Source organism: Grammomys surdaster, unplaced genomic scaffold (assembly GCF_004785775.1).
Source record: "Grammomys surdaster isolate TR1022 unplaced genomic scaffold, NIH_TR_1.0 66, whole genome shotgun sequence".
Classification (NCBI taxonomy): domain Eukaryota; kingdom Metazoa; phylum Chordata; class Mammalia; order Rodentia; family Muridae; genus Grammomys; species Grammomys surdaster.
In genome coordinates this window covers 15,886,710-15,912,682 of record NW_021604568.1, presented here as the reverse complement: position 1 = coordinate 15,912,682, position 25,973 = coordinate 15,886,710, and the positions used below count along the sequence as shown (strand labels likewise).

General features: G+C 42.9%; 2 protein-coding genes across 2 annotated transcripts in view; one reads left to right on the top strand and one right to left on the bottom strand.

The window, feature by feature from the left end:
* Window positions 1-6,317, bottom strand: part of Nhlrc2 (NHL repeat containing 2) — a 57,918-nt gene extending 51,601 nt beyond the window's left edge. Inside the window, exons 1-2 of the mRNA XM_028775515.1 lie at window positions 6,140-6,317; window positions 1,760-1,912 (exon numbers count right to left, since the gene is read on the bottom strand). Of these exons, the coding sequence (XP_028631348.1) occupies window positions 1,760-1,912; window positions 6,140-6,317 (331 nt within the window). The remainder of the gene's footprint in view (window positions 1-1,759; window positions 1,913-6,139) is intronic.
* Window positions 6,318-7,762: 1,445 nt separating this feature from the next.
* Window positions 7,763-25,973, top strand: part of Dclre1a (DNA cross-link repair 1A) — a 19,988-nt gene continuing 1,777 nt past the window's right edge. Inside the window, exons 1-8 of the mRNA XM_028773715.1 lie at window positions 7,763-8,357; window positions 9,321-10,949; window positions 12,333-12,466; window positions 13,263-13,381; window positions 14,731-14,871; window positions 16,626-16,771; window positions 17,780-17,934; window positions 25,510-25,651. Of these exons, the coding sequence (XP_028629548.1) occupies window positions 7,892-8,357; window positions 9,321-10,949; window positions 12,333-12,466; window positions 13,263-13,381; window positions 14,731-14,871; window positions 16,626-16,771; window positions 17,780-17,934; window positions 25,510-25,651 (2,932 nt within the window). The 5' untranslated portion in view covers window positions 7,763-7,891. The remainder of the gene's footprint in view (window positions 8,358-9,320; window positions 10,950-12,332; window positions 12,467-13,262; window positions 13,382-14,730; window positions 14,872-16,625; window positions 16,772-17,779; window positions 17,935-25,509; window positions 25,652-25,973) is intronic.

The following is a 25,973-nucleotide window of genomic DNA, read 5'->3' as shown; positions in this document are numbered from 1 at the left end:
AAATTCACACACACACACCCCCAAAATAAATAAAAAACAACCTTCAACTTTGTCACATCCTCAATGGAAGAAGAGAGTCTGAATTCTTAGGAATGCCCTAAAGAGCACTTTACAACATACGTTAACCTATCATTCTTTGTCTCATTTTATTTATTACTTTTATGTTTTTAAAGATTACTTATATATTTTATGTATGTGAGTACTATGTCTGCATGTACACCTGCACGTCAGAAGAGGGCATTAGGACCCATTACAGATGGTTGTGAGCCACCATGTGGTTGCTGGGAATTGGACTCAGAACCTCCGGAAGAGCAGCCAGTGCTCTGAGCCACTGAGCCAGCTCTGCACGTCTCTTCCATGTTCATCAGAAGCCCTGCCACAACAAGCTACATGTGGAACAAGAGTGCTTCTCCTCCTGGCATCTCTGCTTGCAGACCTGACACTCTCAGCAGGGCATGTCCTGCTGCCCATTTTCAACGTCACATGTGCTTTTGCTTAGCTCTGGTTTAGATGGATTCTGTTTCACTGCAAAATCTTTTTAAAGTGTCGCAGGCAAAGTGAGTTACTACTCTCTGGGGGAGAGGGTTCTATAAGACTTTTAAATTTTTACATACATTAATTTTACAAAATAATGCATTTTGCCACCTTAATACATCTTACTCAGATTTGTTGCATATTTCCTAAAACCATATTCATAATGCATGCTCAATAAATGTACTGTCTGGAATAAGAAACAGAGGCATATAGTACCCAGGGCATAATAAAACACAGCTCTTAAATCTACACACGTCAATTTTGATGATTTTGTCGCTTGTAAATCTTTTGGTTAATATCTTTAAAATAGAATATATTATAGCTAAAAAGCACGTAAATCTTCATTGTACTTTTGGATTTTACGAGCAGTCTTGTTCAAGTACATCCCTAGGTATCCGCCATCTGTGTCTACTCATGGTCTACCCCAGTATCTAATCACACAATCAGTAATCATATTGCTTTCACATAGACACCAGGAGTATTGATTAGTTCACACTTAAATAAAACCATTTTATCAATTTATTGACTCTCGTTAGTATTAGAAAGAAGAAAAAAAAAAACCTGATTATTCTCCTACCTGGACAGCAAACACTAAGTATAATCTTCCCCATCTCCAGAGGCTCAAATGCTGTAAGAGGATTTCCTAGTGTGCTTTAGAAAACATTAACTGAAATGAATCATCTTGTAATGATACAAGGTCAAAGGAAAAGTATCTGCTGTATTTTGCATTCCACTGTGGTTCACGTCAGAAGCCTAATGACATTTCCTGCTAAGAAATTTAAACCTTTGTATCATCACACTAAGAAGAGCATAAAATTGTGGCCAGATGTTTCACTTTTTCATAGAACAAATTTAGTTAAGCCTGGGATAGAAAAAGACTTTTCTGAATATCTCATCATGACAAAAGTAAATTAGGCTCTTACCCTTAGACAAAACCTGAATCCTAAATTCTGGTTCTCTAGCAAATCATTATCACTAAGTTTAACCCCTCATGAAAAAGTACATGACAGGTTAATGGCGCCTGGGAGGCAAGTCAGGGAGTCTAGAGCTTGAAGGCCAACCTGACTACCTGGAGGGGTACTCACAGTTCGACTCACAGACTCAGATTACACTTAGAAGCACCACAGGCTTGCCAAATGGTCATTACCCTTTGAGTAAAGGAGCCAGATGCTCTTCCAGTGCTTATGTACAGCAGTGTGTGAGAAACATAACAAAAAGCAGGTACCTTTATCAGAGAATCTGCTCTCCAGGGCGTGGAGATCAGGCAACACATGAATACAGTTAATGCAGCAGTAGGTGAAGAAATCAAGGATAACCACTTTTCCACACAGGTCCTTGTAGATAGAAAGAGGTTCTTCTGTGTTCAGCCATTCTAATCCTGGAATTTATACAAAACAAATTACAACAACTAAAGGAAACAACAAAGACAAAGGGTAATTTAACTAAACTGTTCACTAGAATGTGAATCTTTGTTCCAAAGACGAATATATATAGTCCAACACTTTAAGAGACAATAGCACTGCTTAAAGTCTGTAGCAGTTGAGTTTATTAGTCTACAAGAGTCTCTTTTCTATTAGTAAATAAGAGAACAACTTCATGATCCCAACAACGTAAGTATGTATGACTTCATGAAAAGATCAACTAAGCAACTATGTGGAGATTAAAAGCCTGGAGAGGGATGAACAGGAAGAGGGTGGAAGCAGACTGAGAACAGGCATCTGCTCTGGGGAGGCAACCTGCAAATGTACCAAAAACAAACACAGTACTAGATCCTTTCAGCAATAGTGAAAAGTCTTGGGGAAGTGAATAAAATCAACACATTTAAGCACAAACAAGAGGAATAAGAATTATTTTTAAAAATCTAACTGCACCCATAATTAGGTGTAACAGGGGTACTGAAACAAAGGTCAAGCTCAAGGGCAGTCAGAAACCAAGAGGATCAGGACGCATGAAGGGCAAACATGAAGTGCTTATGTTCATACAAAACAGAAGTTAACATGTTCTAGGGTTGTATGAAACTAAATAGAAAACAAAATATTTTTTTTTTATTTTTTCTCAAATCGTAATTAATTCACACAGGAGTTATAAACACAGAAAGGCAGGGTGTGGGGAAGGGAATGACACTGGAGCGTGGGTATTCAGGGGGAATACAGATATCTTCAGAACCGGGTATCGGCTAGGTGAAGGTTCAGTGGACAAGTCACTATGACTCTGCCTATGACTCGCTTGTCTTTATCTAAGTTGGTATTGTCTGCCAAGGCTACCTATTTACAAGGTCTATGACTACTCAGGCTTATAAATTTCCACAAAAGCTGCCTGCTGACATTAGCTTATAGCCATCTGTTTCAATGTTTTTCCACTGAGACCCAAGACTTGGTGTTAGTATACATGTATGACAGGCCTATTGCTAATTTTAGGCCTATGGCTGATTTTAGGCCTACAGTGTGTAAGCAGGGCTGCCCCTGACATCTCCTCCCTTCTCTAAGTATAGAAGGGCTGTGGCAATTCTAAACTTGCAAAGGCGGGGATAGAGGACTGACCTCCAGTATTTGAAGGGGACCTTGTAATGGCTCCAGTCCCCCTGTCGTTGTCCAGTGAGGCATGAGGGCCATACCTGTCCCGATGTCTTTTTCCTGGAGAGGGGATACTTTTGACATCAACCCCTATGCAGTCAGACTTGTCCCTCAGGGAACCCAGATAGATATTTTTATCTTTTATTTATATTCCCTTGCAGTGCTTAGCCTCGCAGCCTAAGCAAGAATTCAGATCGCCTGTCAGAGGGGGTTCTGGGTGGCCCCTCTCTGCTTGGTCTAGGGGCAGAAGTCCCCTCTTTTAGATTGGGTGGAGATGGGTTTTGGAAGCACCCTGTATAAAGTAACAATCTCATCTTGAGTCTTGTGGTCCTCCATAGCTAACTTATGACAATGTATCTGAGTAGGTTAAAATATATATATATATATATATATATATATATATATATATATATACACATATATATTTTTTTTTTTAAATGCAAAATTAGAAGAAACATTATTATTGATGAAGATCATGTTCCCTTCCCTTCAAAGAAAAATAGGAACTTAAAACTTATAGTTTCTAATATAGTTGATGATTCAAACTTTTAATTTTATACTATGACTTTGTTAAATTAAAAAGCACAGCATCCCAATTTAAGAAAACATGTATTGCTTATCAGTAAATAAACACAGCTATTATTCATCACACCTTGAAGTAGACATAGATAGTTTAAAGAAACTAAAAGCTAAGGTTCGACAGCTCCCTTGAGTGGCTAACTGAACCTTGGGAGCTATGGGTGTCAGACGTAGACATCTGGTGTAGACTTCTGCATCCCTACACACTGCCCTCTTGAAGCTACCTGCAGTTCAAGGCGCAGAATCTGAAGGGTTAAAATTCACTCTTACTATACACCTTAGAAGCACAGCACATGGTTGTTCTTTATTCAGTCAAGAAATGACACCTTTTCACTTAAAGGAGAAACTTTATGGTTTGTCCGTGGCATATCCAATAGACAATATCATCACTCTTGAGTTTTGGAGCCATTATTAAGTGAGATACGGATGACTTAAGCATTGTGGTTCCAGGATAACTACTAACTGACTAGCAGTGGGAAACACACACAACACTGAGATGTAGACAAGGGCTGACTGGTGTCATGAACAAGAGGATGACTAACATTCTGGAGAGGACACAGAAGGAAGGCACACGGCAGCATCACACTACCAGAATAATGTACGGTTTAACTCGTATGAACAGTTTATTTCTGGAACTTTCCATTTAATCTGTTGAGAAGGTGATCAACTATAGGTTCCTGGAACCAGACATAAAGGAAGACTAATGTAGCAAGGACTACTAACAACAAAAACTGTAGTTATTCAATTATAACAACATTCTAGAAAAGATGACCTCAAACAAATTAGTATTTCCACCAAGTATGCTGAAGGTTTTAGGGTTCAGTGAACACTTATTCCTTCTGATAAGTATTAGCTATACTAATTGATGACACAGAACTAATAATTAACCTACTAGTTGACATGTATTTCACATCCCACTTGCAAGATATTTAAGACTCTATAAATTCTTAAGGGTGACTTATTAAGGGCATAGAAACAGTTATTTAAGTTTTTGTGTTAAGTAATTAAGTTTTGGTGGCAGGTATTTACCAGATTTAATGATAATAATATATCTTAATTACAATAAATATAATAAATAGCCAACACTTAATGAGTTTTCTTGTTTTCTAGGAATCTGCCTGAATTACCTCCATTTAATTACCCTACAAAGTAACTATCAGTTCCACTTTCTTTACAAGTGAAAAAAAATCAAGACCTGAAGAAATCAAGTAATGTGCTCAAAATCAAAAAGCTAACAAAGGAAGGAACAGGGATTTAGTTTCAGGTCTGCCTGGATTACCCATTATACTGCAGATGGCACCTGCTGAAGAATGAATATTTTCTAAGTAGATCAGTAAACTACAATCGAGACTAAACAAAACTTTATCTCGAAAACTGCTTTGTTTGTTTATAACATTCTGTTAATAACTGGGTGCAGTGGAACATCAGGCTATGTAAAAAACAAAGCCTGATTAATTTCTTATGACTTCAGTCACAGTGGCCAAATATCACAGTAGCATAGTAAACTTACTATAAATACAAACAAAACTAAGAAACTGAAACATTTCTCAAAATTCTAGGTGATGGCCTGCTGGTTTATAATAGTGTATTTTACTATGTACTTTATTACAAAGTTTTCAGAAGATATGTATACACCTGCATATATGCGTTTGTCATTTTGAAGTTTCTCTGATGGGATCGACCTCCATGCAGACAATTCTTTTGCAATTCCACAGAATTTCAAATCCAGTATATTAATAACGAGGGAGAGGGTAAGCCCCTCTCAAGGCGAGTGCAAAAGGGTAAGAAAGATATCCAAGACTGTTGTGTGATGAAGGAGGAACTGATATATCCTTCCGGGAGATACCTGAACTCTGCCACAGGTAACAAATTATGCATGTGGTTTCAGGTGTCATGCCAGGACACATGCCAACACGAGTAGGCTAAACAATGACACTCCCAACCAACGAAGGTAAAGGAGCGTTTTGTTTAAACTGTACTACTGGGAGTATCTATTTCCCCATGTTCCAACAGTTCCCAGAGTTAGGATTCAAACCTGAGTACTAAGCTAAAATTGATTCCAAATTTAAAGCTCAATAGTTATTAGACGGGCAGGTTCCCTAGCCTTCCATACGCCTCAGTTTCCATAACTGTACAACATGACCAGTAAGAGGGTCTCAGTGAGTTGTACCAAGTAAGATCTCTCAAGTGCTTAAAATAGTCTGTGGCACATAGAAAGTGATCAATAAACATCCACGGAGTCTTGTGGTCACTGACGTCAGGGCACGCAGGATTCAAGACAGAGATGCAAACACTGGTCCCCGCCCCGCAGAAACCCCTCCGTGTCCCTCTGGAACACCTCGCGCCTGTGGTCGGACAGCAGGGTACCAGATCTCCAGACGGCTGGCGGGAGGGAGCTATCCTGAGGAAGGGGAGGACCCGGAGCGGCCCCCACCCCGACGCCAGCCCCTCACCTTCCGGAAACTCGGGCACCGCTAGGTCCTGCTCCCAGCCGTCCACCTTCTGCACATACTGGTAGACCAGCTCATCCTTCTCCTGCTGGGTGACGGCGTCCAGCAGGGCGTACTCGAGCGAGGTCTGCGCGGGCAGCAGGCCCGAGAGGCTCGCGCCGCGCGCTCCGGGGGCCGCCATGTTGCTCGAGCTCCCAAAGGCTCACTGGCCGAGGGCGCGAGTCGGACCAGCGTGCGCCGCCCTCTTGCCTCAGAGCGGGGCCCGGCCAGCCCGGACCTGCGCCACACACGCTTCCGCCTACTCTAAGCCTTCCTTCAGACGCCAAAGTCCAAAGGGCCGTGCTTCCCCGGCGCGTAATTAAACTCCAGCGCTGTCCACCCCGCCCCTTCCAGGTTCCCGGCCGCCGCGAAGCCTGGACGTTCAGAGCGCCAGATTCGACACGGGAAAGGCTGCTGCGGTCGCGCTCTAGAAGAGCTGGGAACCCATTGCCTTTGGAGCCCGACAGGGTTTCCAAGACAAATAAAATTCAAATAACTATGTACACGTCAAAAAGAGCCGACTTAAGAAAGGCCTCCCCAGTTGTCCCACTCTTAAACTGAGATCAGCCGATTCGGCACGGCAGTGACAGCGGGACAGCATTCCCGCCAAGAAAGACCCGAAAGGTAAAGAGGGTAGAGCAATCCTCAGAGGAGAAGCTTCTTTATGTAGGCAGTGAGGCGAGTGGTTTTGTGTTAACAACAACAACAACAACAGTTTTTTTAAAAAGTGTCCTGTGACCCTCGGGGTGCTGAAAGTGCGGGCGCGAATGGAATGTCCCGCGAGCGGGGGAGGTGGTGCGGAGAGGAGGCAGCTGCAGCTGGTCCCCGGGCTGCCGAGCCAGGTGTGCCCACGAGGGACTGCGGGGGAGGAGGGGGGCGAGCCTCAGAAGGGCTCTTTGAGAGGCTGGCATTACTTAACCTGAGAATAATGTAGGGCCCCTTAATTCACCTTCCCCCACCCCAGATCCAAAGGCAAAGGAGGGGGAGCCTGTAGGAATTTTCTGGTACCTGACCTCTCCGGAGGTCTACAGAGGTGGCTCATTGCTTTCCGGCAAGACAGCCCCTGTGGTGTGGAGTACAATCTCACATGTTCGAACTTTGTTCACTGTGCAGGGTTTGATCCTATGACGGAGGAAGAAATGGACTGACCCAGGAAACTGAAGCTGTTTGGATCCATGAGTCACGAATAAAGGCAGCTGCCCACTGTAACCAACACCTCTTTGATTATGGTGTGACTAGTTTCGCACCCAGTAGACTGGGGCTGTGACTGGACTTGTGAATGGACACTTGTCCACATGAACGAGAGCCAGAATAGCTTTCTAACCATTATATGGAGACTGTTTTCAGTTAAAGTCATTGAGCCTGGTACTCACCATCAGTACTTAACATTCAAGGCATTCTTGATTCTTATTTTTATAAATTAAATTCTGGAAAGTTAAAAAAAAAACACCTTGAATGAAGTAGTGTCACAATATAAAGAAAATTATATAGATGTTACCCTGTGGTTGGATCTCTTAATTTCATTGTGGTATAAATAGAACAGCAGGTGTTCACAGGTACTAAGTGGGTTGTGTGCCAATATCACCAAAGCTTTCAGTTCCAACCACGTTAGTTGGCTTTTGGTTACTTTTTTTTTTTCCTATTAAAAATTTGTTACAAGAAATGAACTCTGAATTCACCAAAAACTAGTGTTGCACTCATAAAAATAATTTTGCCATGTTAGAAGACACGTTTTGGGAAGAAGACATCTGGGAATATAAATCTAAAAGAAAACCCAAACCAGTACATCCAAATAATTGTTCTGAAAATATTTCAGACTCTGTTGAAAAAGTAACAGATGGGAACTACCCATCAAAAAGAAAAAGAAACACAAAAAGAACTTCAGAAAAGCCAGGCGAGACAAAGGACCACAAAGTGTGCCTTGCAGAAACGGACAGTCAGATATCTGCAGGTTCCAGTCAGAATTCGAGCTGTAATGATGAGATTCAGCAGACTCAAAGCCAAGAAACAACACCAAAAAAGCAGTGTAGAACTCACAGAGGCAAGCAGGTGACCCCAAAGGTGCGCCCAGTGTATGATGGATACTGCCCAAGCTGTCAGATGCCCTTCTCCTCACTGCTAGGTCAGACGCCCCGGTGGCATGTTTTTGAGTGTTTGGAGTCTCCACCGATCTCTAACACAGGTAAGAAAAGGCCCAGTGAGGCTCCCGTTAGTGTCTCCTCAGTGCTGGGATTATAGGCACTTGGAACCATGCCTGACTTGTTTATGTGCAGGTTGGTAATTAGAACCCCGGTCCTTGTGTTCACAGCAGGTACTTTATGGAATGGACTGAGCTGTCATCTCAATTTCTTCTCAGTTTCCATAAATGTCACTGAATCTTTCACTCTGTTTTTTCCTACTTAACTCTTTTAAGGACCATATAAGTTAGATGGTATCAACATTTTATAGATAAGCGATCCTAATGGCTGAATAGTCAGGCCTCTTTGTTATCCTACTTTAGAATTAGATAGAAAAGTATAAATACATTCGGATCCTAAATATGGATATGTTGTATTCATCATGCGTGTTAGTGTACCGGAAGAGGAACTAGAAGGTAGTCTGAGATGATTCAGTCTCACAGAAATGTGCCAGTAACAGAAGAGATGCCATGTTTTTATTATATTTTAAGATAAATGTCATGTTTAACACATAGAAAATTCTCCTTGGACTATGTGGGGAATGACTTATGACTATTTGTTTTTAAGTTACCTCCAATTTCCTTGTGAAAAGAGGATCTGAAAAACAATCTAGAATTATTTGGTTTAAATTTAATAACTAGATCCTTGTAAGATTATGTTGGATTAATTTTTTGGTGTTTTAATGTTGATCTTGGCAACAGCTACCCATAGATATTGCCATAGTTCTTAGAGGGGACCCATGGTGGGACCCAGTGCTTGACAATGAGGAGGTGGGCAGATATCTGTGTGTTCAAGGACAGCCTGGTTTACATAGAGAGTTCCAGGATAGCCAGGGCTATGTAGAGAGACCCTGTCTCAAAACAAAACAGTGGACTGTGATTTTGTGCTTAGTGGTTACTTTATGGTGCTAGTGCTGTCAAGGTTTATTGTATAAAATGGTCTTTTTTTTCCTTTTTGACTATTTTCAGAGTGTCCAGAGGGTTTGCTGTGTACCTCCACAATTCCTTCTCATTATAAGAAATACACTCACGTCCTGCTTGCGCAAAGCCGGGATAGCAAGGAGAGTCTCAGCAGCCCCTCGCACGCATTGGCTGGGCGGTTTGCTGCAGCGACACCAGATTCTCCTTATAACCTTGAGGAAAGACGGTCTGTGCTTCTGAAAACTGGGAACTCAAGAAAAGTGTTAGAAGATTCTTTGTTGATGATACAGTGTCTAAAAACATCTCTGCCTCCAGCTGAAACCAACAGGAAGAGCGTCTCTTCTCCGTGTTCTCAAATGTCTCTAGTTCCACAGCCTGCAGAGTTTGTTAAGAGAGACCAGCTGGTGGGAGGTGGACCGCCTCTTGCTGAGGTTGTATTCAATAGCCAAAGCGAGTCAGGGAGTACGGGTTTGCCATTGCCAGAAAATGACGGTGGCGGCTGTGAGATCTCTTATTCTCCGCTGCACAGTGACGAAGAGACTTATGACATAGACCAAGAGCTGGACGATTCACAGCAGGAACTATTTTTTACCCAAAGCTCTAAAGACAGCAGCCTAGAAGAGGAAGGCTCTGCCATTTTTGAAGACTTTCATGGTCCCTCCGCAAAGGAAGCAGAGGGGATCTGGCCCACAGCGAAGAGCCTGGTTGCTCGGGCTAGGTGTAGTTCGTTGAGTGAAGGCAGTACACTAAATGACTCTTTTCTTATCTCCCAAACCCCGAGCAGGTTTTCCCGAGAGGATCTATCACACACAGATGCAGCCTTCCTCTTCCTCTCACCTGCGTTGGCAGTGGGAGGTTCTGTTTCTAATTATCAGACCACTAAGGGCAAGCCTGATGAGCCAGAAAAATTCCACTCACTTGCATCAAGTTATCAGCCACAGAAAATTGAAACGTCAGCTGTTGGCAATCAGACTTCTCTGCCGTTACTTACAAGTGCCATGTCAAAGCCACGGGACAAGGAGGGAGGCGAGCGTCTGCCTCTGCATCCAGCCCTAAGTCAGACTAGAGGATTACAGAGTAAGGGCTTGGGTGCTCCAGGTGCTAACTGTGCCTGCAGGAACGCACAGAAGCCCGCTAGCACACCTCTTGACAAGCCCTTGGGCACATCGCCTTCCAGTGCCAAGTGCAGCCCAAGCCAACCTTCTAAGAGAGTCATGAAGCAAATGGATATAGGTGTGTTTTTTGGACTACCACCCAAAAGACAAGAGACACCACGGAGGGGAAGTGCATCAGAAGGGCCAAATGTCAGTCCAGTTGTGAGCCCCAATGAAAAGAGGCCCCGGTTGAGTAAGAGGAAAGCACAGAGTTCTCTGAGTGACTTAGAATTCGATTCAAAGAATTCAAGTGAGAGTCAGCTCTCTGTGGAACTGTCTGGAGAGAGGACCCAACATCGAAGAAAGAGACATAAAAAGTCAAATTCACCCCGGGAAGGAACATACCAGCGCAGGTCAGGTCACCTCAGTAACAATCCAGAGTTGGGAACAGTCAGCTTGAGCAAAGGCAAAGCCTTTGTAAGACGGACTCACGGCAGGACGCAGAGAGGGAACTCAAACGCTTCAGAGTCCTCTGGTGCAGGGAAGTGGAGAAGAACGTGTCCGTTCTATAAGAGAATCCCTGGTAAGTTGTAATACCAACTTCAGCTTATCAAGGAAGACACAGCAACGTTTAGCGTCACGGTTTTTGTCTTTGGGTAGAGAAGTTTGAAATAATTTATGTAGAGTATATATTTTCTTTGCTTTTTATAATACTTTATGAATCTTTTAACATGATCATGGTTTGGGTTTTTTAAAATTTCTTCATTATCAGCAAATTTTTGTCAACCATTTTATACATGATACTATAATTAGGTAGCTATTATAGATTATAGAAAGGCATGTGAACAGTGGAGATTCCACATAACATTGAAGACTGTAGGACGTTGGAGTAAATATAACAAAAGCCAGCGTCTAAGCACTGCTCAGGGTACACAGCCTCAGTGACTTGAAAGAAGGAGAGTGTAACCAGCTCTTCCTTACCACAAAAGCCAATTTTCAAGCAATGTGAGAACCTAGGGCTTTCTGTTTTCATATGTTCTAATTGGATATCTGCCCATGCCTTCACAGATAAGTTCATGGGAAAACTGAGCCCAGAAATGAATTCCATTGCTAAAGAGAGATAACTCTTCTATTAGGAGAATACAAGGGAACAGCGAGGATATACTCAGCTTCTGATATTGCACAGAAATGTCCCACTGATGTGGGGCCAGGGCCGGTTCTGTTTTCAGTGAGCATTAAGATTCCCTTTTTATACGTTACACGTGCTGAGTATTGGCCGCCTCTGTATCCTGGTGAGGCTGAGCCTGTTTGCCTGCACATCAGCTGTTAGCACACTTGACTGTTTCACTCATAAGCACACTTTAGAACAGTGTTTCTCAACTTCATTTTTGTTATTTTTCTCGGGGGAGACTTTTGAGGCAATTCCTTCTTATATCCTTCCTCCTCCGCTACCGACCCCAAAACAAAATCCAAGGACTACAGATAATATTGTCTGTCTTTTCTTTTACTTTGTCTCTTTGGAGAACTGCAAACTGTGGTAAGTTTTCTGACCCCTGAGAAGCCTATCAGAGTCACCCCCTCATTGGGATTCATGGCTTTGAAGTTCCAACTGATTCTCTTCTCAGTGCTTGGTAGAAATTGGAGATTTTACTTGCCCCACCCCTAAGCATCAGTACCACAAAAGTATTGATCAGGGAAAAGAAATGATTGGTTTGGAACTTAACATTCTTTAATTTTTTTTTTTTTTTTTTTGGTAAGATCATTCTCAAACCTCTACACTGGAGTATTTAGCAGATGCAGAAATTTTCCTTACCTTTTGATAAATGTATTTTTTTTAAGGAACTCATAGTGAAATTGAAGCATAAATGAGAGGTACAAAGTGGAGAGGCCTGGCCATCAGCCAGGACTTGGTGTGTGAGTGCCTGGCTCCTGCTCACACCATGCCGGCCGTCTCGTCTCGTTGCAGGGACTGGCTTCACTGTGGACGCTTTTCAGTACGGTGAGGTCGAAGGCTGCACGGCCTACTTCCTCACACATTTCCATTCTGATCATTATGCTGGGTTGTCGAAGGACTTCACCCGGCCGGTCTATTGTAGTGAGGTAAGTTTCAGTCCTCTAAACTCTGTTTTTTGGGATATCGTGGCTTTGAGAAACTTATACCATATTGAAAACTAGAAGAGCCATCATTGTTCTGGAGAAAATGGCTAAAGCAGATTGGACATTTAGGTTTAAAAGTCAGATATGTCACCATCAACAGATACAACCTATTTTTACAAGCATGTATCTTATTACATGAGAACAATAAATGTCCTTACAGTGTACTCACTAAGCCAAGGTTCACTGAGTAAACATTCTTCTGAATGCCTAAGTAGATATAGAGGCAAAATACTTAACATTAGGGAGCTTGTATCTTCCAGGTAAAGCTAGGGCAGCTTTATTACCACAGCACTGGTACCTCAGACTCTGTCCCCAGCTGTTTAGAAGGAAGTTTCATGGTGCAAAATACCTTGAATTGGTTGTTAGATCGTGAACACTTCACAGTTCCCAGGGGGCTTCAGCGAGAAAGTGATGTAACCCTCACAGCGTAGTCTGTGACGAACCTCAGAAATATGTACTTTGAGCTTTCAGAAAGTTCAGAGTATCTAGAACATACCACAGGGAAACACAGAAGATAAACCCGCAGCAGAGGGTGGGGACCAGGTCAGGATGTGTTTTGTGTGTCCTGCTGGGAATAATGGGCTTCTCCCAGATGAACAAGCAGCAGGGTGACATGGGTATCTTCCAGACTTGTCCCTCCTGTGGAGGGTCCACGTGCATAACAGTGGTAAACCCGAGAATACTGACATGCCATGGCTCTAAACAGAATATGACACAGCACCACTTTCTTGCCTTGCAGATAACTGGCAATTTGTTGAAGAAGAAGCTTCGTGTACAAGAACAGTACATCCATCAGTTGCCGATGGACACAGAATGTATAGTGGATGGTGTCAAGGTTGTTTTGCTGGATGCCAATCAGTAAGTATGAAGGCCGCCTCAGTACCCACTTGTCACTGTAGGTGCACACCAGTGGCATAAGAGGTGCCTGCCGTAAACAGCATTGAAAACGAAAATGGCGGCATGGCTGTCCGAGAACTTAGAGCTGATAAGCTGCACTCTTTTTTTTTTTTTTTTTTTTTTGTTTTGTTTTGTTGAGACAGGGTTTCTCTTTATAGCCTGGGCTGTCCTGGAACTCACTCTGTAGACCAGGCTGGCCTTGAACTCAGAGATCCGCCTGTCTCTGCCTCCCAAGTGCTGGGATTAAAGGCATGCGCCACCACTGCCCGGCGATAAGCTGCACTCTTAAATCAGCGTAAATCCTATTTCTATTTTTGAAAAAACAATTTCACAATCAGATTAAGTGTAGAGAACATCTGTTGTCTAACTCATATTTTGTACAGTTGACTGGTAACACTTTATATTAAAAAAAATACTTTGTTACTGGTCTTGAAAGAGGCGGTTTTCCATTTTCCTTAACATAACCTACATAAAGTAAAATCTGATATTCTATTTGATTGCCAGAGGATTGGGCCTCTGCTACCACCCTCTTTTAAACTAAAAAAAAAAAACAAAACAAAACAAAAAACAAAAACCTCATTCCATTTTAGACTCTATTTGGAAGATTTCTTTTTCCATTGAAATGGATAGTATTCTCTCTCTCTCTCTCTCTCTCTCTCTCTCTCTCTCTCTCTCTCTTCCTCTCTCTCTCTTTCTCTCTGTCTCCCATCTCTACCCATCTCCTTCCTTTTCTTCTCCTTCTTCCTCCCCATCCCTTTTCCATCTGCATCTCTGCCCCACACTGTAAGGTGCTATCAAGATTCATGTGACCCAAATACAGCAACCCACTACGCTTCTTTCTGAAATGTGACCCTATTCCATAGAGACCATAAGCGTCTTGGGAAAGATGTAAGGCAAAATCTAGATTTGCTGAAATCCAGGCCAATATTATGTTAGATTCTTAAAAAAAAAAAAATGGTTTCTAGCCTTGCTGATACTTCTTTTTTGATTGACGGTTTGAGTTCTATGTTTTTTGGAGTTGTTGTTATTGAAACGTTTACCACAAGTCACACACTTCACATAAACTATTCGGTATAACTAGTGTCTCACCCAACACTTATCAGACAGAAGTTGTCCTAAGGGCTTAGAAGCTAGGCCAGCCTGTCCTGGAGACAGGACCTTATTAGAAATGTGCACCGTAGACATGAGCTAGCTTCCCTGCACACTGGTGCAGCTGATGAAGTCCGTTCTCCTGTTGATGTTGAGAGACGTGCCCTTGCTCCAGGTGCTTTGTCTGTTCCCTGCATGTTCTCTAAAATGTTTGTGTCCAGCTGTCCAGGTGCTACCATGATCCTTTTCCAGCTTCCCAACGGTGCTGTCATACTGCACACTGGAGACTTCCGAGCAGACCCCAGCATGGAGCGCTCTCTCCTGGCGGGCCGCAAAGTCCATACCCTGTTCCTAGACACCACGTGAGATACTTTATGCCTTCTTCCTTGTCCCACCGATAGCTATGCCCTGTGTTGTATGGGTAATTTGGTTAGATCATTTAAATGATGACTTATAGCTAATTTATGTTTTAAGAGTGTTTATCAAAAAGATGCCATTTAAAAAGCCTACTTAAATGCAAATTTTGAATTATAGGCCTTAATTTTTTGTTATTTTAATTTTGAAAATGTTTATAGGACAGTCGTGTTACTAAAAAAAAAAAAATTAGGGGACAAACTTTAGGAAAACATCTTTTAAATTATTTTTTTTTCTGAAGTGTCCATATAGTTTCTTGGTATAGTTGTGAAGAGGAAACAGAGGCCATGATGGGGTTTTTCTTATGAGTATTGGAATAACTTTTATTCTTTTCTTAAAAAGGTAATTTATAAGTGATACCTTTGAATCCTTCAGTGATACAAATATAATCATCTAAGTGTTTATACTTAGATTATGTGGTCTTAGCCTTATTAAGGTACAATTGACAGAAATTATGTGTATTTGTACTATACAATGTGTTTCCATGTATTAAAATGACTCATTGATTTGTTAGGACTCAAGTATATAAACATTTTAAGAATTCTTTGAATAAGATATTTCAGTAAAAGATAATCTTTCCAAAAAAAAAAAAAAAAAGGCAGAAACACCAAAGACAAGTCTTTCTATGGCCATTTGCACCCAGTGATGGTTTCATTCTTTCATGTGTTCTTTAAATGGTAGATAAATTAAAGAAGTAACATTTTTTTTAAATGTAGTTTTATTCTGCATATGGTTCTGGAGTTCTTTGTGTTAGAAGAAAGGCCTGGGATTCTTTCTCCTTTTTGATGACTAAGTACCAAAAACAGTTCTGTAAGTCATAAAAAATCATTTGTCCAGTGTTTATAGTGTGTTATATTTTAGAAAAAAAATCACACTTTTCATCTCAAAATATATACAGATAATAGCTGGGAGCCAGCCTTTCAATGGATGTTTTTGAGCATGCAGTCCAGCTAGATCTGTTAGGTATTTTTAAAAGATTTGTTTTTATTATTTCTTACTCTGTGTCTGCGTGAGTGCATGCACTTGAGTGCAGGAGCCATTGGGGACCTAAGGCGTTAGAGCCCCTGGAGCTGGGGCTACAGGCCAGGTTAGCATCTGACTCTTGTGGGTGCTGGGAGCTGAACTCAGGTCCCCTGGAAAAACAGTCTGCACTCCTAACCCATGGGCCATCTCTGCAGCCCCTTTGTCTGCCATATCCTTGTGATGTATGCATTTATGTATTTGTGAAAGGAAATAACCATGTGTATATCACTTTTAATTTGAAATGCTACATTAAATTCATCTTTAGCTTATTTATAAGTCAGAATTCTTTCCTATAAATATAATCTCTTTTGGTTGTATTTTCTTTGATAGTAACTTGGGTTTTAAAAGTAGATACTGAGTTCTATCATTCATAAGTAAAGCGGTCAACTGGGAAATATATTCTTATTGAGAAGAAAAGTATTTAGATAGGAAACTTCGAAGATGATAACAACATAATTAAAAAAATGCGTGGTGAAAACTTATCATTGTGCCATAAATTGGCGGTAACTGGAAACGGGTGTTTTCACTGTAGGCCGCGTGGGACTCCGTGGTTTTCGTAGTTACACTCCTGGTATATGAACCTCGCTGGTTCGTTTTCTTGTAAAGTAGTAGCATCGGAGCAGAGCCTCGGCTCTCACTTCCTCTGTCAGTAAAAACCAACTGCATGTCCTTGTCACAGATACTGCAGCCCAGAATACACCTTCCCATCTCAGCAGGAGGTTATCCAGTTTGCCATCAACACTGCCTTTGAGGCTGTAACTCTAAACCCGCGAGCTCTTGTTGTCTGCGGCACCTACTCTATTGGAAAGGAGAAAGTCTTCCTAGGTGGGTGGCAGCAGTATCTAATTTACATTAATATATTATAAAGATCAGTCTCGCGAGCCGGCCCTTTCAGCCCTGCTCCTGCATTCGATACTTACTTTCTGAAATGATCCAGTATTACCTTTGAAGTTAGAGGGAAAATGGACAGTGCTCGACACCTTTAAGCCAGGAGGCTAAACTCCGTGGGAACATTTGACAAGTGCATCTGTCTTGACACTTATGTCTATAGGCAGTCCATGTGGCACCGTGGTCTCAGCCTTGAAAGGCGCTCACTGGATAGTGTGCGGCATCATTCTTTGCTGTATCCACCAGCGAGCCAGCAGAGAACAATTTAACTTTTGCTCCTGAGAGACTGCTTCTGTCTTCCTATAGTTTGTCTACGTGATAGATGTGTTGTCTAGTTTCTGCAGAGTGCTCCCAAACTCTTCAGTGTGATAACACTATGCCAACCTCTAAGAGATGAAGTGATAAGGCCAGGAATTTAACGTGTGCCAAAGTTCTTCCTTTCCATCTGCCTCCTTCTATGCTTTCTTCTAAGATTAATTGTATTTTTAGTTATGTGTGTATGTGTGTGTATCTGCATCTGTGCATGGGAGTACAGGTGCCCATAAAGGCCAAGGATCACGTCAGATTACCCTGGAGCTGGAATTACAGGTTCTGAGCTGCCCAGCTAGGATGTTGGGAACCAGACTGGGGCCCCTGCAAGGGCAGTCTGTGCTCTCAGCCACTGAGCCATTTCAACGTGTGCTTCCTATGCTTGCTTTGTAGTTTTTAAATGATAAGTAATAGACTTTTTAAAATAAGTTCTTTGGCTTTCTCCTAGTTAATTTCACATAGCTAATGAGCAAAATCATTTGGCTATTTGTAGTTAAAATGAGGATGCTTGTTTTGTGAATTTGTTTTTCATTTGTTAAATTTTTACTTTAAAATGTGAGTAAGTTGTAACTTTGTTTATTTAACAGGCTATGGTTTCATTGTTGTTGTTTTTTTTATCTTTTGCTTTGCCTACAGCCATTGCTGATGTTTTAGGTTCAAAGGTGGGCATGTCCCAAGAAAAATATAAAACTTTGCAGTGCCTCAATATTCCAGAAGTCAGTTCCCTCATAACCACAGACATGTGCAGCTCTTTGGTTCACCTCCTCCCAATGATGCAGATTAATTTTAAGGTAAGCATTGGAGATGTGTATCTTTTAAGATAAGGCAGGAAAGGGATGTATCTGAATAAAACCTTAAGTAATTCTGTGAGAATGAAAATCCCCCCCCCCCCAGGAAAACATTTGATGTTCTTAGCTTTTCTGTGTATATAGCTTTGTAGTGCAATTCACATGCCCACCAGGACTTTGGACACCTGACGATTAGCCAAAAGGAAAGAACACAGATAGAAAAGCGTGTCCCATCTGGTCATCCAGACTTCTATTTTAAGACCACTTTTCCTGGTCATTTCTAGGTGAGTGAGGGAGTTAAATAGTTGCAAGTTTTTCCTCAGGCCTCTTTTGTTCCATTCTGATTTTGGCCCCTATCAATGCTGGCATGAACTGCCGGTGTATCCTGACAGGAAGTTCTAGTGTGATTCCCTGGGTATAATCTCAAACATGTCATATGAAAGGTCTGATATGTCACTGTGGTTTAGGGACCTATCTCAGATTTAAGTTCTAGGATTTTTTTTTTTATTTTAACGTTTTGACACCTGCCAGTGGAAATAGTAATGTAGTGTAATAAACATGATTTAGAACATGATGCACAAAATGCAATTTTGCTTTTGCCATATTCATAAAGTAACTTTCCCGAAGCTTTTAAAACTAGGAAGCCTGTGCCTTACAAATAACAAGAGACCAAGAAAACAAATGTTCACTGGCGCATGAGGTGAAAGCACCAAGATTCAGAAGTTATCTTCCTAAGTTTATAATCCAAAACATTTCCAGATATAACCAAGGCAGGGTTTTTCACATTGGTAAATAATTGGATCAATCTCGTGAGCACTGTAAGCTGGGAGCTGCCCACTTGGTGGAGGTCTCAGGAAATGCTCATCAGAAGGGTGGGCGCCTCCGACCTGGAGAACAGCAGCATTGTTTTCTTCCTGACTCAGTCTGTTTCATCTGAGCAGGTTGTCAGGGTCGGGGAGTCAGTATCCAAGGTCCACAATAACCAGTCAGTGTTATGGACAGTGGAGGGTTAGAACCTATCACAAGGGTGTTGGTGGATGCTGTCTGCTGTAGAGAAGGCCAAGTGAGGGAAGGAAAGTCGACTTCCACCAGAGCTGCTTGTTTGACAAGCATGGCCTGTCTTAGAGTTTTACTGCTGTGAAGAGACACCATGACTAAGACAAGTCTTATAAAGGACAACATTTAATTGAACTGGCTTACAGGTTCAGAGGTTCAGTCCATCATCATCAAGGTGGGAGCAGGGCAACATCTAGCCAGGCATGGTGCAGGCAGAGCTGGGAATTCTACATCCTCATCTGAAGGCTGCTGATGGACGACTGACTTCCAGGCAGCTAGGATGAGGTCTTATAACCCACACCCACAGTGACACACCTACTCCAACAGGGCCACTCCCTGGGCCGAGCACATACAAACCGTCATAGGACCCGTGCAGTGGCATAATGATGGAGAGGCCAGGCGGCAGAGAGCTGAGGAGGAGTGAGAAGGCTGTCCGTCCGTCACACACTGATGGCCAGCCTCTAGGACGGCCATACTAAAGGAGGCACAGTGAAACCACCCCTTCACATGCACTTGAGTAGCTATAGTAAAGCAGATAGACAGTAGCTGCTGTTGTTGAGGCTGTGGGGAAATCTGAGCCCTGTTCTCTGCTATTGGATCCGAAGTGATGCCCTTACGTTCCGTTTGTTGCTGACCTGATCAGTCCTGGGCATATCCCAGTGCTACCTAAGGAAAACAAAAACATCACCACGCACAAAACTGTGGAAATATTCACAGTACCGTGATCCATAGCAGCCAAAATGTAGAGACAGCCCCAGTGTCCATCAAATAGTGAATGAACAAATATAATGTGATGTGTCTGTAAGGCAGGACATTCTTCAACCACAAAGAGGGTGGGATACTAATCCATGCAACAGCATGAACTATGAGGGAAATGTGCAAGACTGAAAAGGCAGACGCAAATCTATGTGTCCTGTGGTTTGGTCCGAGTGTAAATCTATAGGACCAGGATGCCTGCCCGGTTTGGAAGACAACGGAGAGTGACTGCCGGGGTAAAGAGCTTCTTTTCTGGATGACGTAAACGTTCTAGAATTTGGTAATGGCGATGATGCGCAACTTTGACTTTGTAAATAGACTGAGAACGGCTGAACTGTGTGATTTTAACGCTGGCAGTCGCTGCCTAGAAGCCAGGAGACCAGACAGACAGTGAATAAGCAAAGAAGAGGTAAATGGAGACCAGAGGCAGAGCGTGGCGGCTGAGAGCAGCCAGAGCACTGCAGAAGCTGGGCACACAGTGTGGCTTCCTGGGAGAACTGAGTAAGGTTTTGTTGTGGTGGGATGACTCGGGAGGTGACTCGGGAGATGACACTGGACAGGACACGGGAGGTAAGGCAGCAATTGGTGAAGTGAGATCTCTCAGCAGCCTTGCTCAGAAAAAGGACTCAGATGGCTCCTGCACAGCCAACAGCTTTACAGACTGTTTTCTGGTCCTCAGGAGCTTCTTTTAGATTGTATTTTTATCGTCCCAGACCTAAACAGAAATAAATCTTGAGGCAACTGCAAACTCAAGTACAGTTTTTATGCAGGAACTCAAACAGGCTTTCAGGGCAGATTTGGAAGCCTTTATTCTGAGCACGATTTAGGCTGGCGTTCTTGAGAAAGGAGTGACCTGGTACTATTGTCTAAATTTTTAATACTCCCTGAGCTTCTTTTACCACTTCTGGGAGTTTATATTAAAAATTAATCCTATATGAAAAGGGTATTTTTTAGGGCTCCCAGACGATGAATGTCTAAGAAAGATAAGAAAGAGCAGGTGGAGTCCCTCCAGGCACACAGACAGCTGAGGCTGTGAGGCTCCCGGGAGTGAGCCGTGCCTTCCTTACCTCACTGCCTGCTCTGGAACTAGAGCAGATATCTACTGTACTGCCTCAGGACTCTCCCATCCTCCCTGGGGTGAGCAGATAATGGTGAAGTTTGAAGCATCCTAGCCTAATAGGCATAGAGGAGTGGGATCTGATGATTCTTGTAATGCCGTATATCTTATATCTGTGTATCTTAATGACTATAGCCAAATATACCAACCCCAAATATTCGTACTGCGTCAGACATAATGGCTTTCTTGTTCAAAGACAAGCCCAGTAGTTTCCAAGGTATTCAGGGAAACTTTAAAGAGTTTTAGAAGCAAGCAAGTAAAATGCTTGCTGTACAAGGATTTGAGTTCTATCCCCAGGCCCATGTTAAAAACAAAACAAACAAACAACAAACGAAAAACCAGCTGGTAGTAATATGTGCTTTGTAGACCCAGCACTAGGAAGCAGAGAGAGAATCTCTAGGGCTCCCTGACCAGTAGCTTAGGATACTTGACAAGCTTCAGGTAGTGAGAGAACCTGGCTAAAAGGTAAACGGATCCCAGGGAACAGCACACAGATCGCCCTCAGGCCAACACAAGCCCATTCCATGTGTGCCTGAATCTACACACACACACACACACACACACACACACACACGGCACACACAGTCACATGCACTCTCATGTCTAAAAATAAAGGCTGAAACGCTGCAAACGATGCTTAGTTCATACTCTTCAGCTCATCCCAAGGTCTCACAGGTGTCACATGGTTGACTGCCACCTCTGACTTAACCCTTACTGACTAAATGTGGTAAAACACTATACAGAGATGCTGTGAGGGCTGCTGGCATTCTGAAGGAGACCTTTGCGATGTTGCCAAGGCATTTTTTTTCCTCACAAACTGGTTGCTAATAAACACGGGGAGACAGTCATAAATCAGGGGTTTTGTGTTGACTAAATTGTTTATAATAACTTTCCGAATGAGAGCAGCCCCACAACTGTAGCTAATGCAGCGAGGGGTTGCTGGCAGCCTTTTCTGTAGATTTGGCTCGTGTAACCACAAGTTTCTATTTGTAGCGCTGGCTTATATCACATGTTATTTTTAGAATAACTAATTTGTCTCATAGGAACCAAAAGTTGTTGCTCGTCTAATTCTTTCAGATAGCACACACACACACACACACACACACACAGAAATAACTATGTTGGTAATGGAGGTTGCAAACTAGACTCCAGTTTATGGGACTATGGGTACAATTATGCATATTGCTATCCATGGTCTCTGTTTACTGCCACTTCCTTTCCGGCTGAGGGTGAATCGGAGAAAAATAGTAATTAAACAACCAACCAAAACAAGAAGTTCAAAACTGTACAGTGCTACGGGTGTCATAATAGAAGCTCAAGTATCTGTAAATCCAGCTCCTAATATCAAAGTTATGAGCTGGCTAGAAATTCAGTCCTTTCATGATAGATATTTTTATATTTTCTTCAAATTAATAAAAGCTTTTGGTTGGTACAAAAGGAAGTCAAGCGGGGCTGGGAAGAAGGCTCAGCAGATGAGCACTTGCTGTGCAGCATATCCTGGGCTCGCATCTCCAGCACCCTGTACGAAGCAGGGGTAGATGCACATGCTTGAGCCCCAGGTCAGGTTAGTGACTGACCATGCCTCAAGGGACAGGTAGAGCATAATAGAACGGGATACCCCATGTCCTCTTCACACATGTACACATGTGCTTGTGCGCGAGCACACACACACACACACACACACAGGCACGATTATTTCATCAACAAAGTGCATTTTAATTCATTCTACCCTTTTGAAATCCTAGATTTCAACCTTAAACTCTAAAGGTTTGACGTTCAGAAAACTCCCCTATGTCAGCGTTACCAGTCTCACGCCACTGTTACCATCAGCTGTGTTTCTCCAGTCTTTCAAAAAGAGGTTTGTGAAATGTCACGGCTGCTTATGACTTTAGCACTTACAAGAGGACCAGGTGTGGTGGTTTGAATAAGAGTGCTTCCTGTAAGCTTATGTTTTTGGATGCATAGACACAGGAAGTGGCACGATTTGAGAAAGACTGGAAGGTGTGGCTTTCTTGGAGGAAGTGTTTTGCTGGGAGTGGGCTTGGAGGTTTCAAAAGCCCATAACAGCCTCAGTGTGTCTGTCTCTGTGAGTGCGTCTGTCTCTGTGGATCAACTCCTGCTCCAGCACTGTGCCATGCTCCCTGCCTTACTGATGATGGATTAAACCTCTGAGACTGTAAGCAAGCCCCTAACTAGATGTTTTCTGTGTAAGAGTTGCCTTAGTTATGGTGTCTCTTCCCAGCAATAGAACAGTGACTGAGGCAGAAGTTGGTACCAGGAGCTTGGGTATGGCTATGTCAGTCCCCACCATGCTGGAACACGGAAGACTGCGGACGTTTGAACTAGAAAAGTAATCGGACACTTTAAGTCGGGCTGGATGGGCCATCCTTGTAGGGGAATACAGGAGACAGTGTTGATGGTAATTTGAATTGTAGGGGTCCCACCTGAGACGTTTCAGAGGGTAAGAAGATTACCATTTGTGTGGTATTTTGGCAAAGAACATGGCTGGTTTTGCCCTTATCCTAAAAATCTGCCTAGTTTTGGACTAATAGCATTGACAGAGGAAATTTTAAGACAGCCTAGTATTGACCGTGCCGTATGATTATTAGTGATCACTCTTATGATCTATAGTGAAAGGAACAAGCTGGACAGAAAGACATGATGCACATTTTGGGGGAAGGGGCACCAGGAGGTCTAATGGAGCTGAGTCCAGCGCTCAAGGAGATAAAATGTTTAAAGAAACCTGATGTAAAAGGAATAAAGGAGTGGTGACCGCAGGGGAAGACCCCACCCAGCTAGGCTTCCAACCTGTGAAAGGAATTCACGAGAAGCTAAGCCGTGGAGGGAACCATCAAGAGCAGACAGCGGAAAGCCGATGCAGACCTAAGTGAACAAGGGTCCCGCTCCAGCCCCATCAAGCAGCAGAATTATGGAGTCTCCCTCCATGGCTAAGGAAAGTCAGCGAGGTCAAGAGTGTGTCAGGGATGTCCCTGCATGCAGGTCCAGAGAGGCCACTGTGTGAAGCTGTGAAGGTGAAGCCTGGGTTGCCTTAGAAACCCCAAGATGTTAAGATACCTCTCAGGAAGAGCTGCAGACCAGATGTGGAACCAGTCCGAAAGGAGAAGTGTGTTGCCGTCAACAACGCGGAAAGGAGCTAGAAACCCGAAGAGCACTCTGATGTCAGACCCGGATTGTAGAAGTTGGAGTCTGACCTGCTGCGTTTCCAGTCTTGCTTTGGCCCAGTATTTTCTCCCTGTACACCTTTCCTCCCTTTTGGGATAGCAGCGTGCACTCTGTACCACTGTCTATGGGAAATCTGTAATCTGTGTTTTGATTCCGATTTTACTGGGGTTTACAGTTAAGAGATTGCCCTGAGTCACAAAAAAGTTCGGAATTGTATATAATGTGTTGAGACTGTGGTAGACTATGTTGACTTTTAAAGTTGGACTAAATACATATGTCATACGATATGGCTAAATACATATGGTAAATACATATGCAGTCTGATATGGCTACAATCGTATGGGGGGGGCAGGGAGTGGAATGTGGACATCTAAATAAGAATGACCCTCTTAAGCTCAAATATTTGAAAGCTTGGTCACTTGGAAGTAGCACTATTTGAAAGGATTAGAAGTTATGGTTTTGTTGGAGTATGTATGGCTTTGTTGGAGGAAGTGTCACTAGGGGTAGGCTTTGAGATTTCAAAAGCCTGTGATAGGCCCAGTCTCTTCTGCTTTTGGTTCAGGGTGTAGAAGTCTCAACTACTTCTCCAGCCCCAGGCCTGCCTGTCTGCCTGCATCATGCTCCCTGCCATGATGATAACGGACTAGGCCTCTGGAACTGTAAGCCAGCCCCTAATTAAGTACTTTCCTTTAAAGAGTTGCCTTGGTCATGGTGTCTCTTCACAGCAAGAGAACACTGAAAGCAATAGAACTCTGAGACGTTAGCACACGCCTTTAATCCCAGCACTTGGGAAGCAGAAGCAGGTAGGAGTTTGAGGCCAGCCTGACCTACAGAGTGAGCTTCAGGAAGGATGGTCAGCGCTACACAGAGAACTCTGTCTCAAAAAACTAAAAATCAAACAAAAGCAAAACACACAAAAGCAATGAGTAAGAGCACACATCAATTCCGATTAGTGTCCTGAAGACTGAGATGAGTCCAGCTCACTTTTGAGGTAACAGCAAATGCCCAAGAAGAATGCTGTGGTACATCTTTAAAACGTGAGTCTGTACTGAGCACAGTGCCACCTCAGTGGATTCCTGTGTCCCCTCCTCAGCCCCCATCAGCTTGTGCCCACAGGCTTGTGCTGCATTCTGTTTAGTGTATTCAGTATTGGTGTCTCTGTATGTAGCTTTTGAGCTAACTCAGATCAGGTTTCGCTTTAACTTGGCTACTTAGGTCCCAAATAACTTGTAGGGCTTCTTTCCAAATGCTGCCTTGATCAGTCCCGGAAAGTAAAACAGGAGCTTGTGTGTGTTTCCCATGACTGTCTCTTATGAAGCATGGCACCGGATTCTTGCACACCGGTCTTAACAGCAGAAGCTATCCGTGACTGCCCATGTTAGATCTCTAATCTCACCCCTTAATTCTACAGGATCCATCTCCGTTGACTCTGAACAGCAAACCAATGCACTGTTTTTACTTCACAGGGTTTGCAGAACCATTTGAAGAAGTGTGGTGGGAAATATGATCAGATTCTGGCGTTCCGGCCCACAGGATGGACACACTCTAACAACATAACTAGCATAGCAGATATTACTCCCCAGACAAAAGGGAATATATCAATATATGGTAAAGTTATTCAGGTTGCCCATCTTTTCAGTAATTTCTCCTTTCTATTACATCTATTTGTGTGCCTCTACCACGTGTAGATGTGGAGGTCAGAGGTCAACCTGAAGGAGTCAGTTCTCTCCTCCTGCGGTGTGGGTCCCAGGGCTGACACTTGGTCATCAGGTGTGGTAATGAGTATCCTGTCCACTGACCCATCTCTCTGGCCTGGAGCTTCTCGCTTCTCCCTTGGAATGAACTTGGAATGCTTGTCTTACTTAAAGGAGAGAGAGAGAGAGAGAGAGAGAGAGAGAGAGAGAGAGAGAGAGAGAGAGAGAGAGAGAGA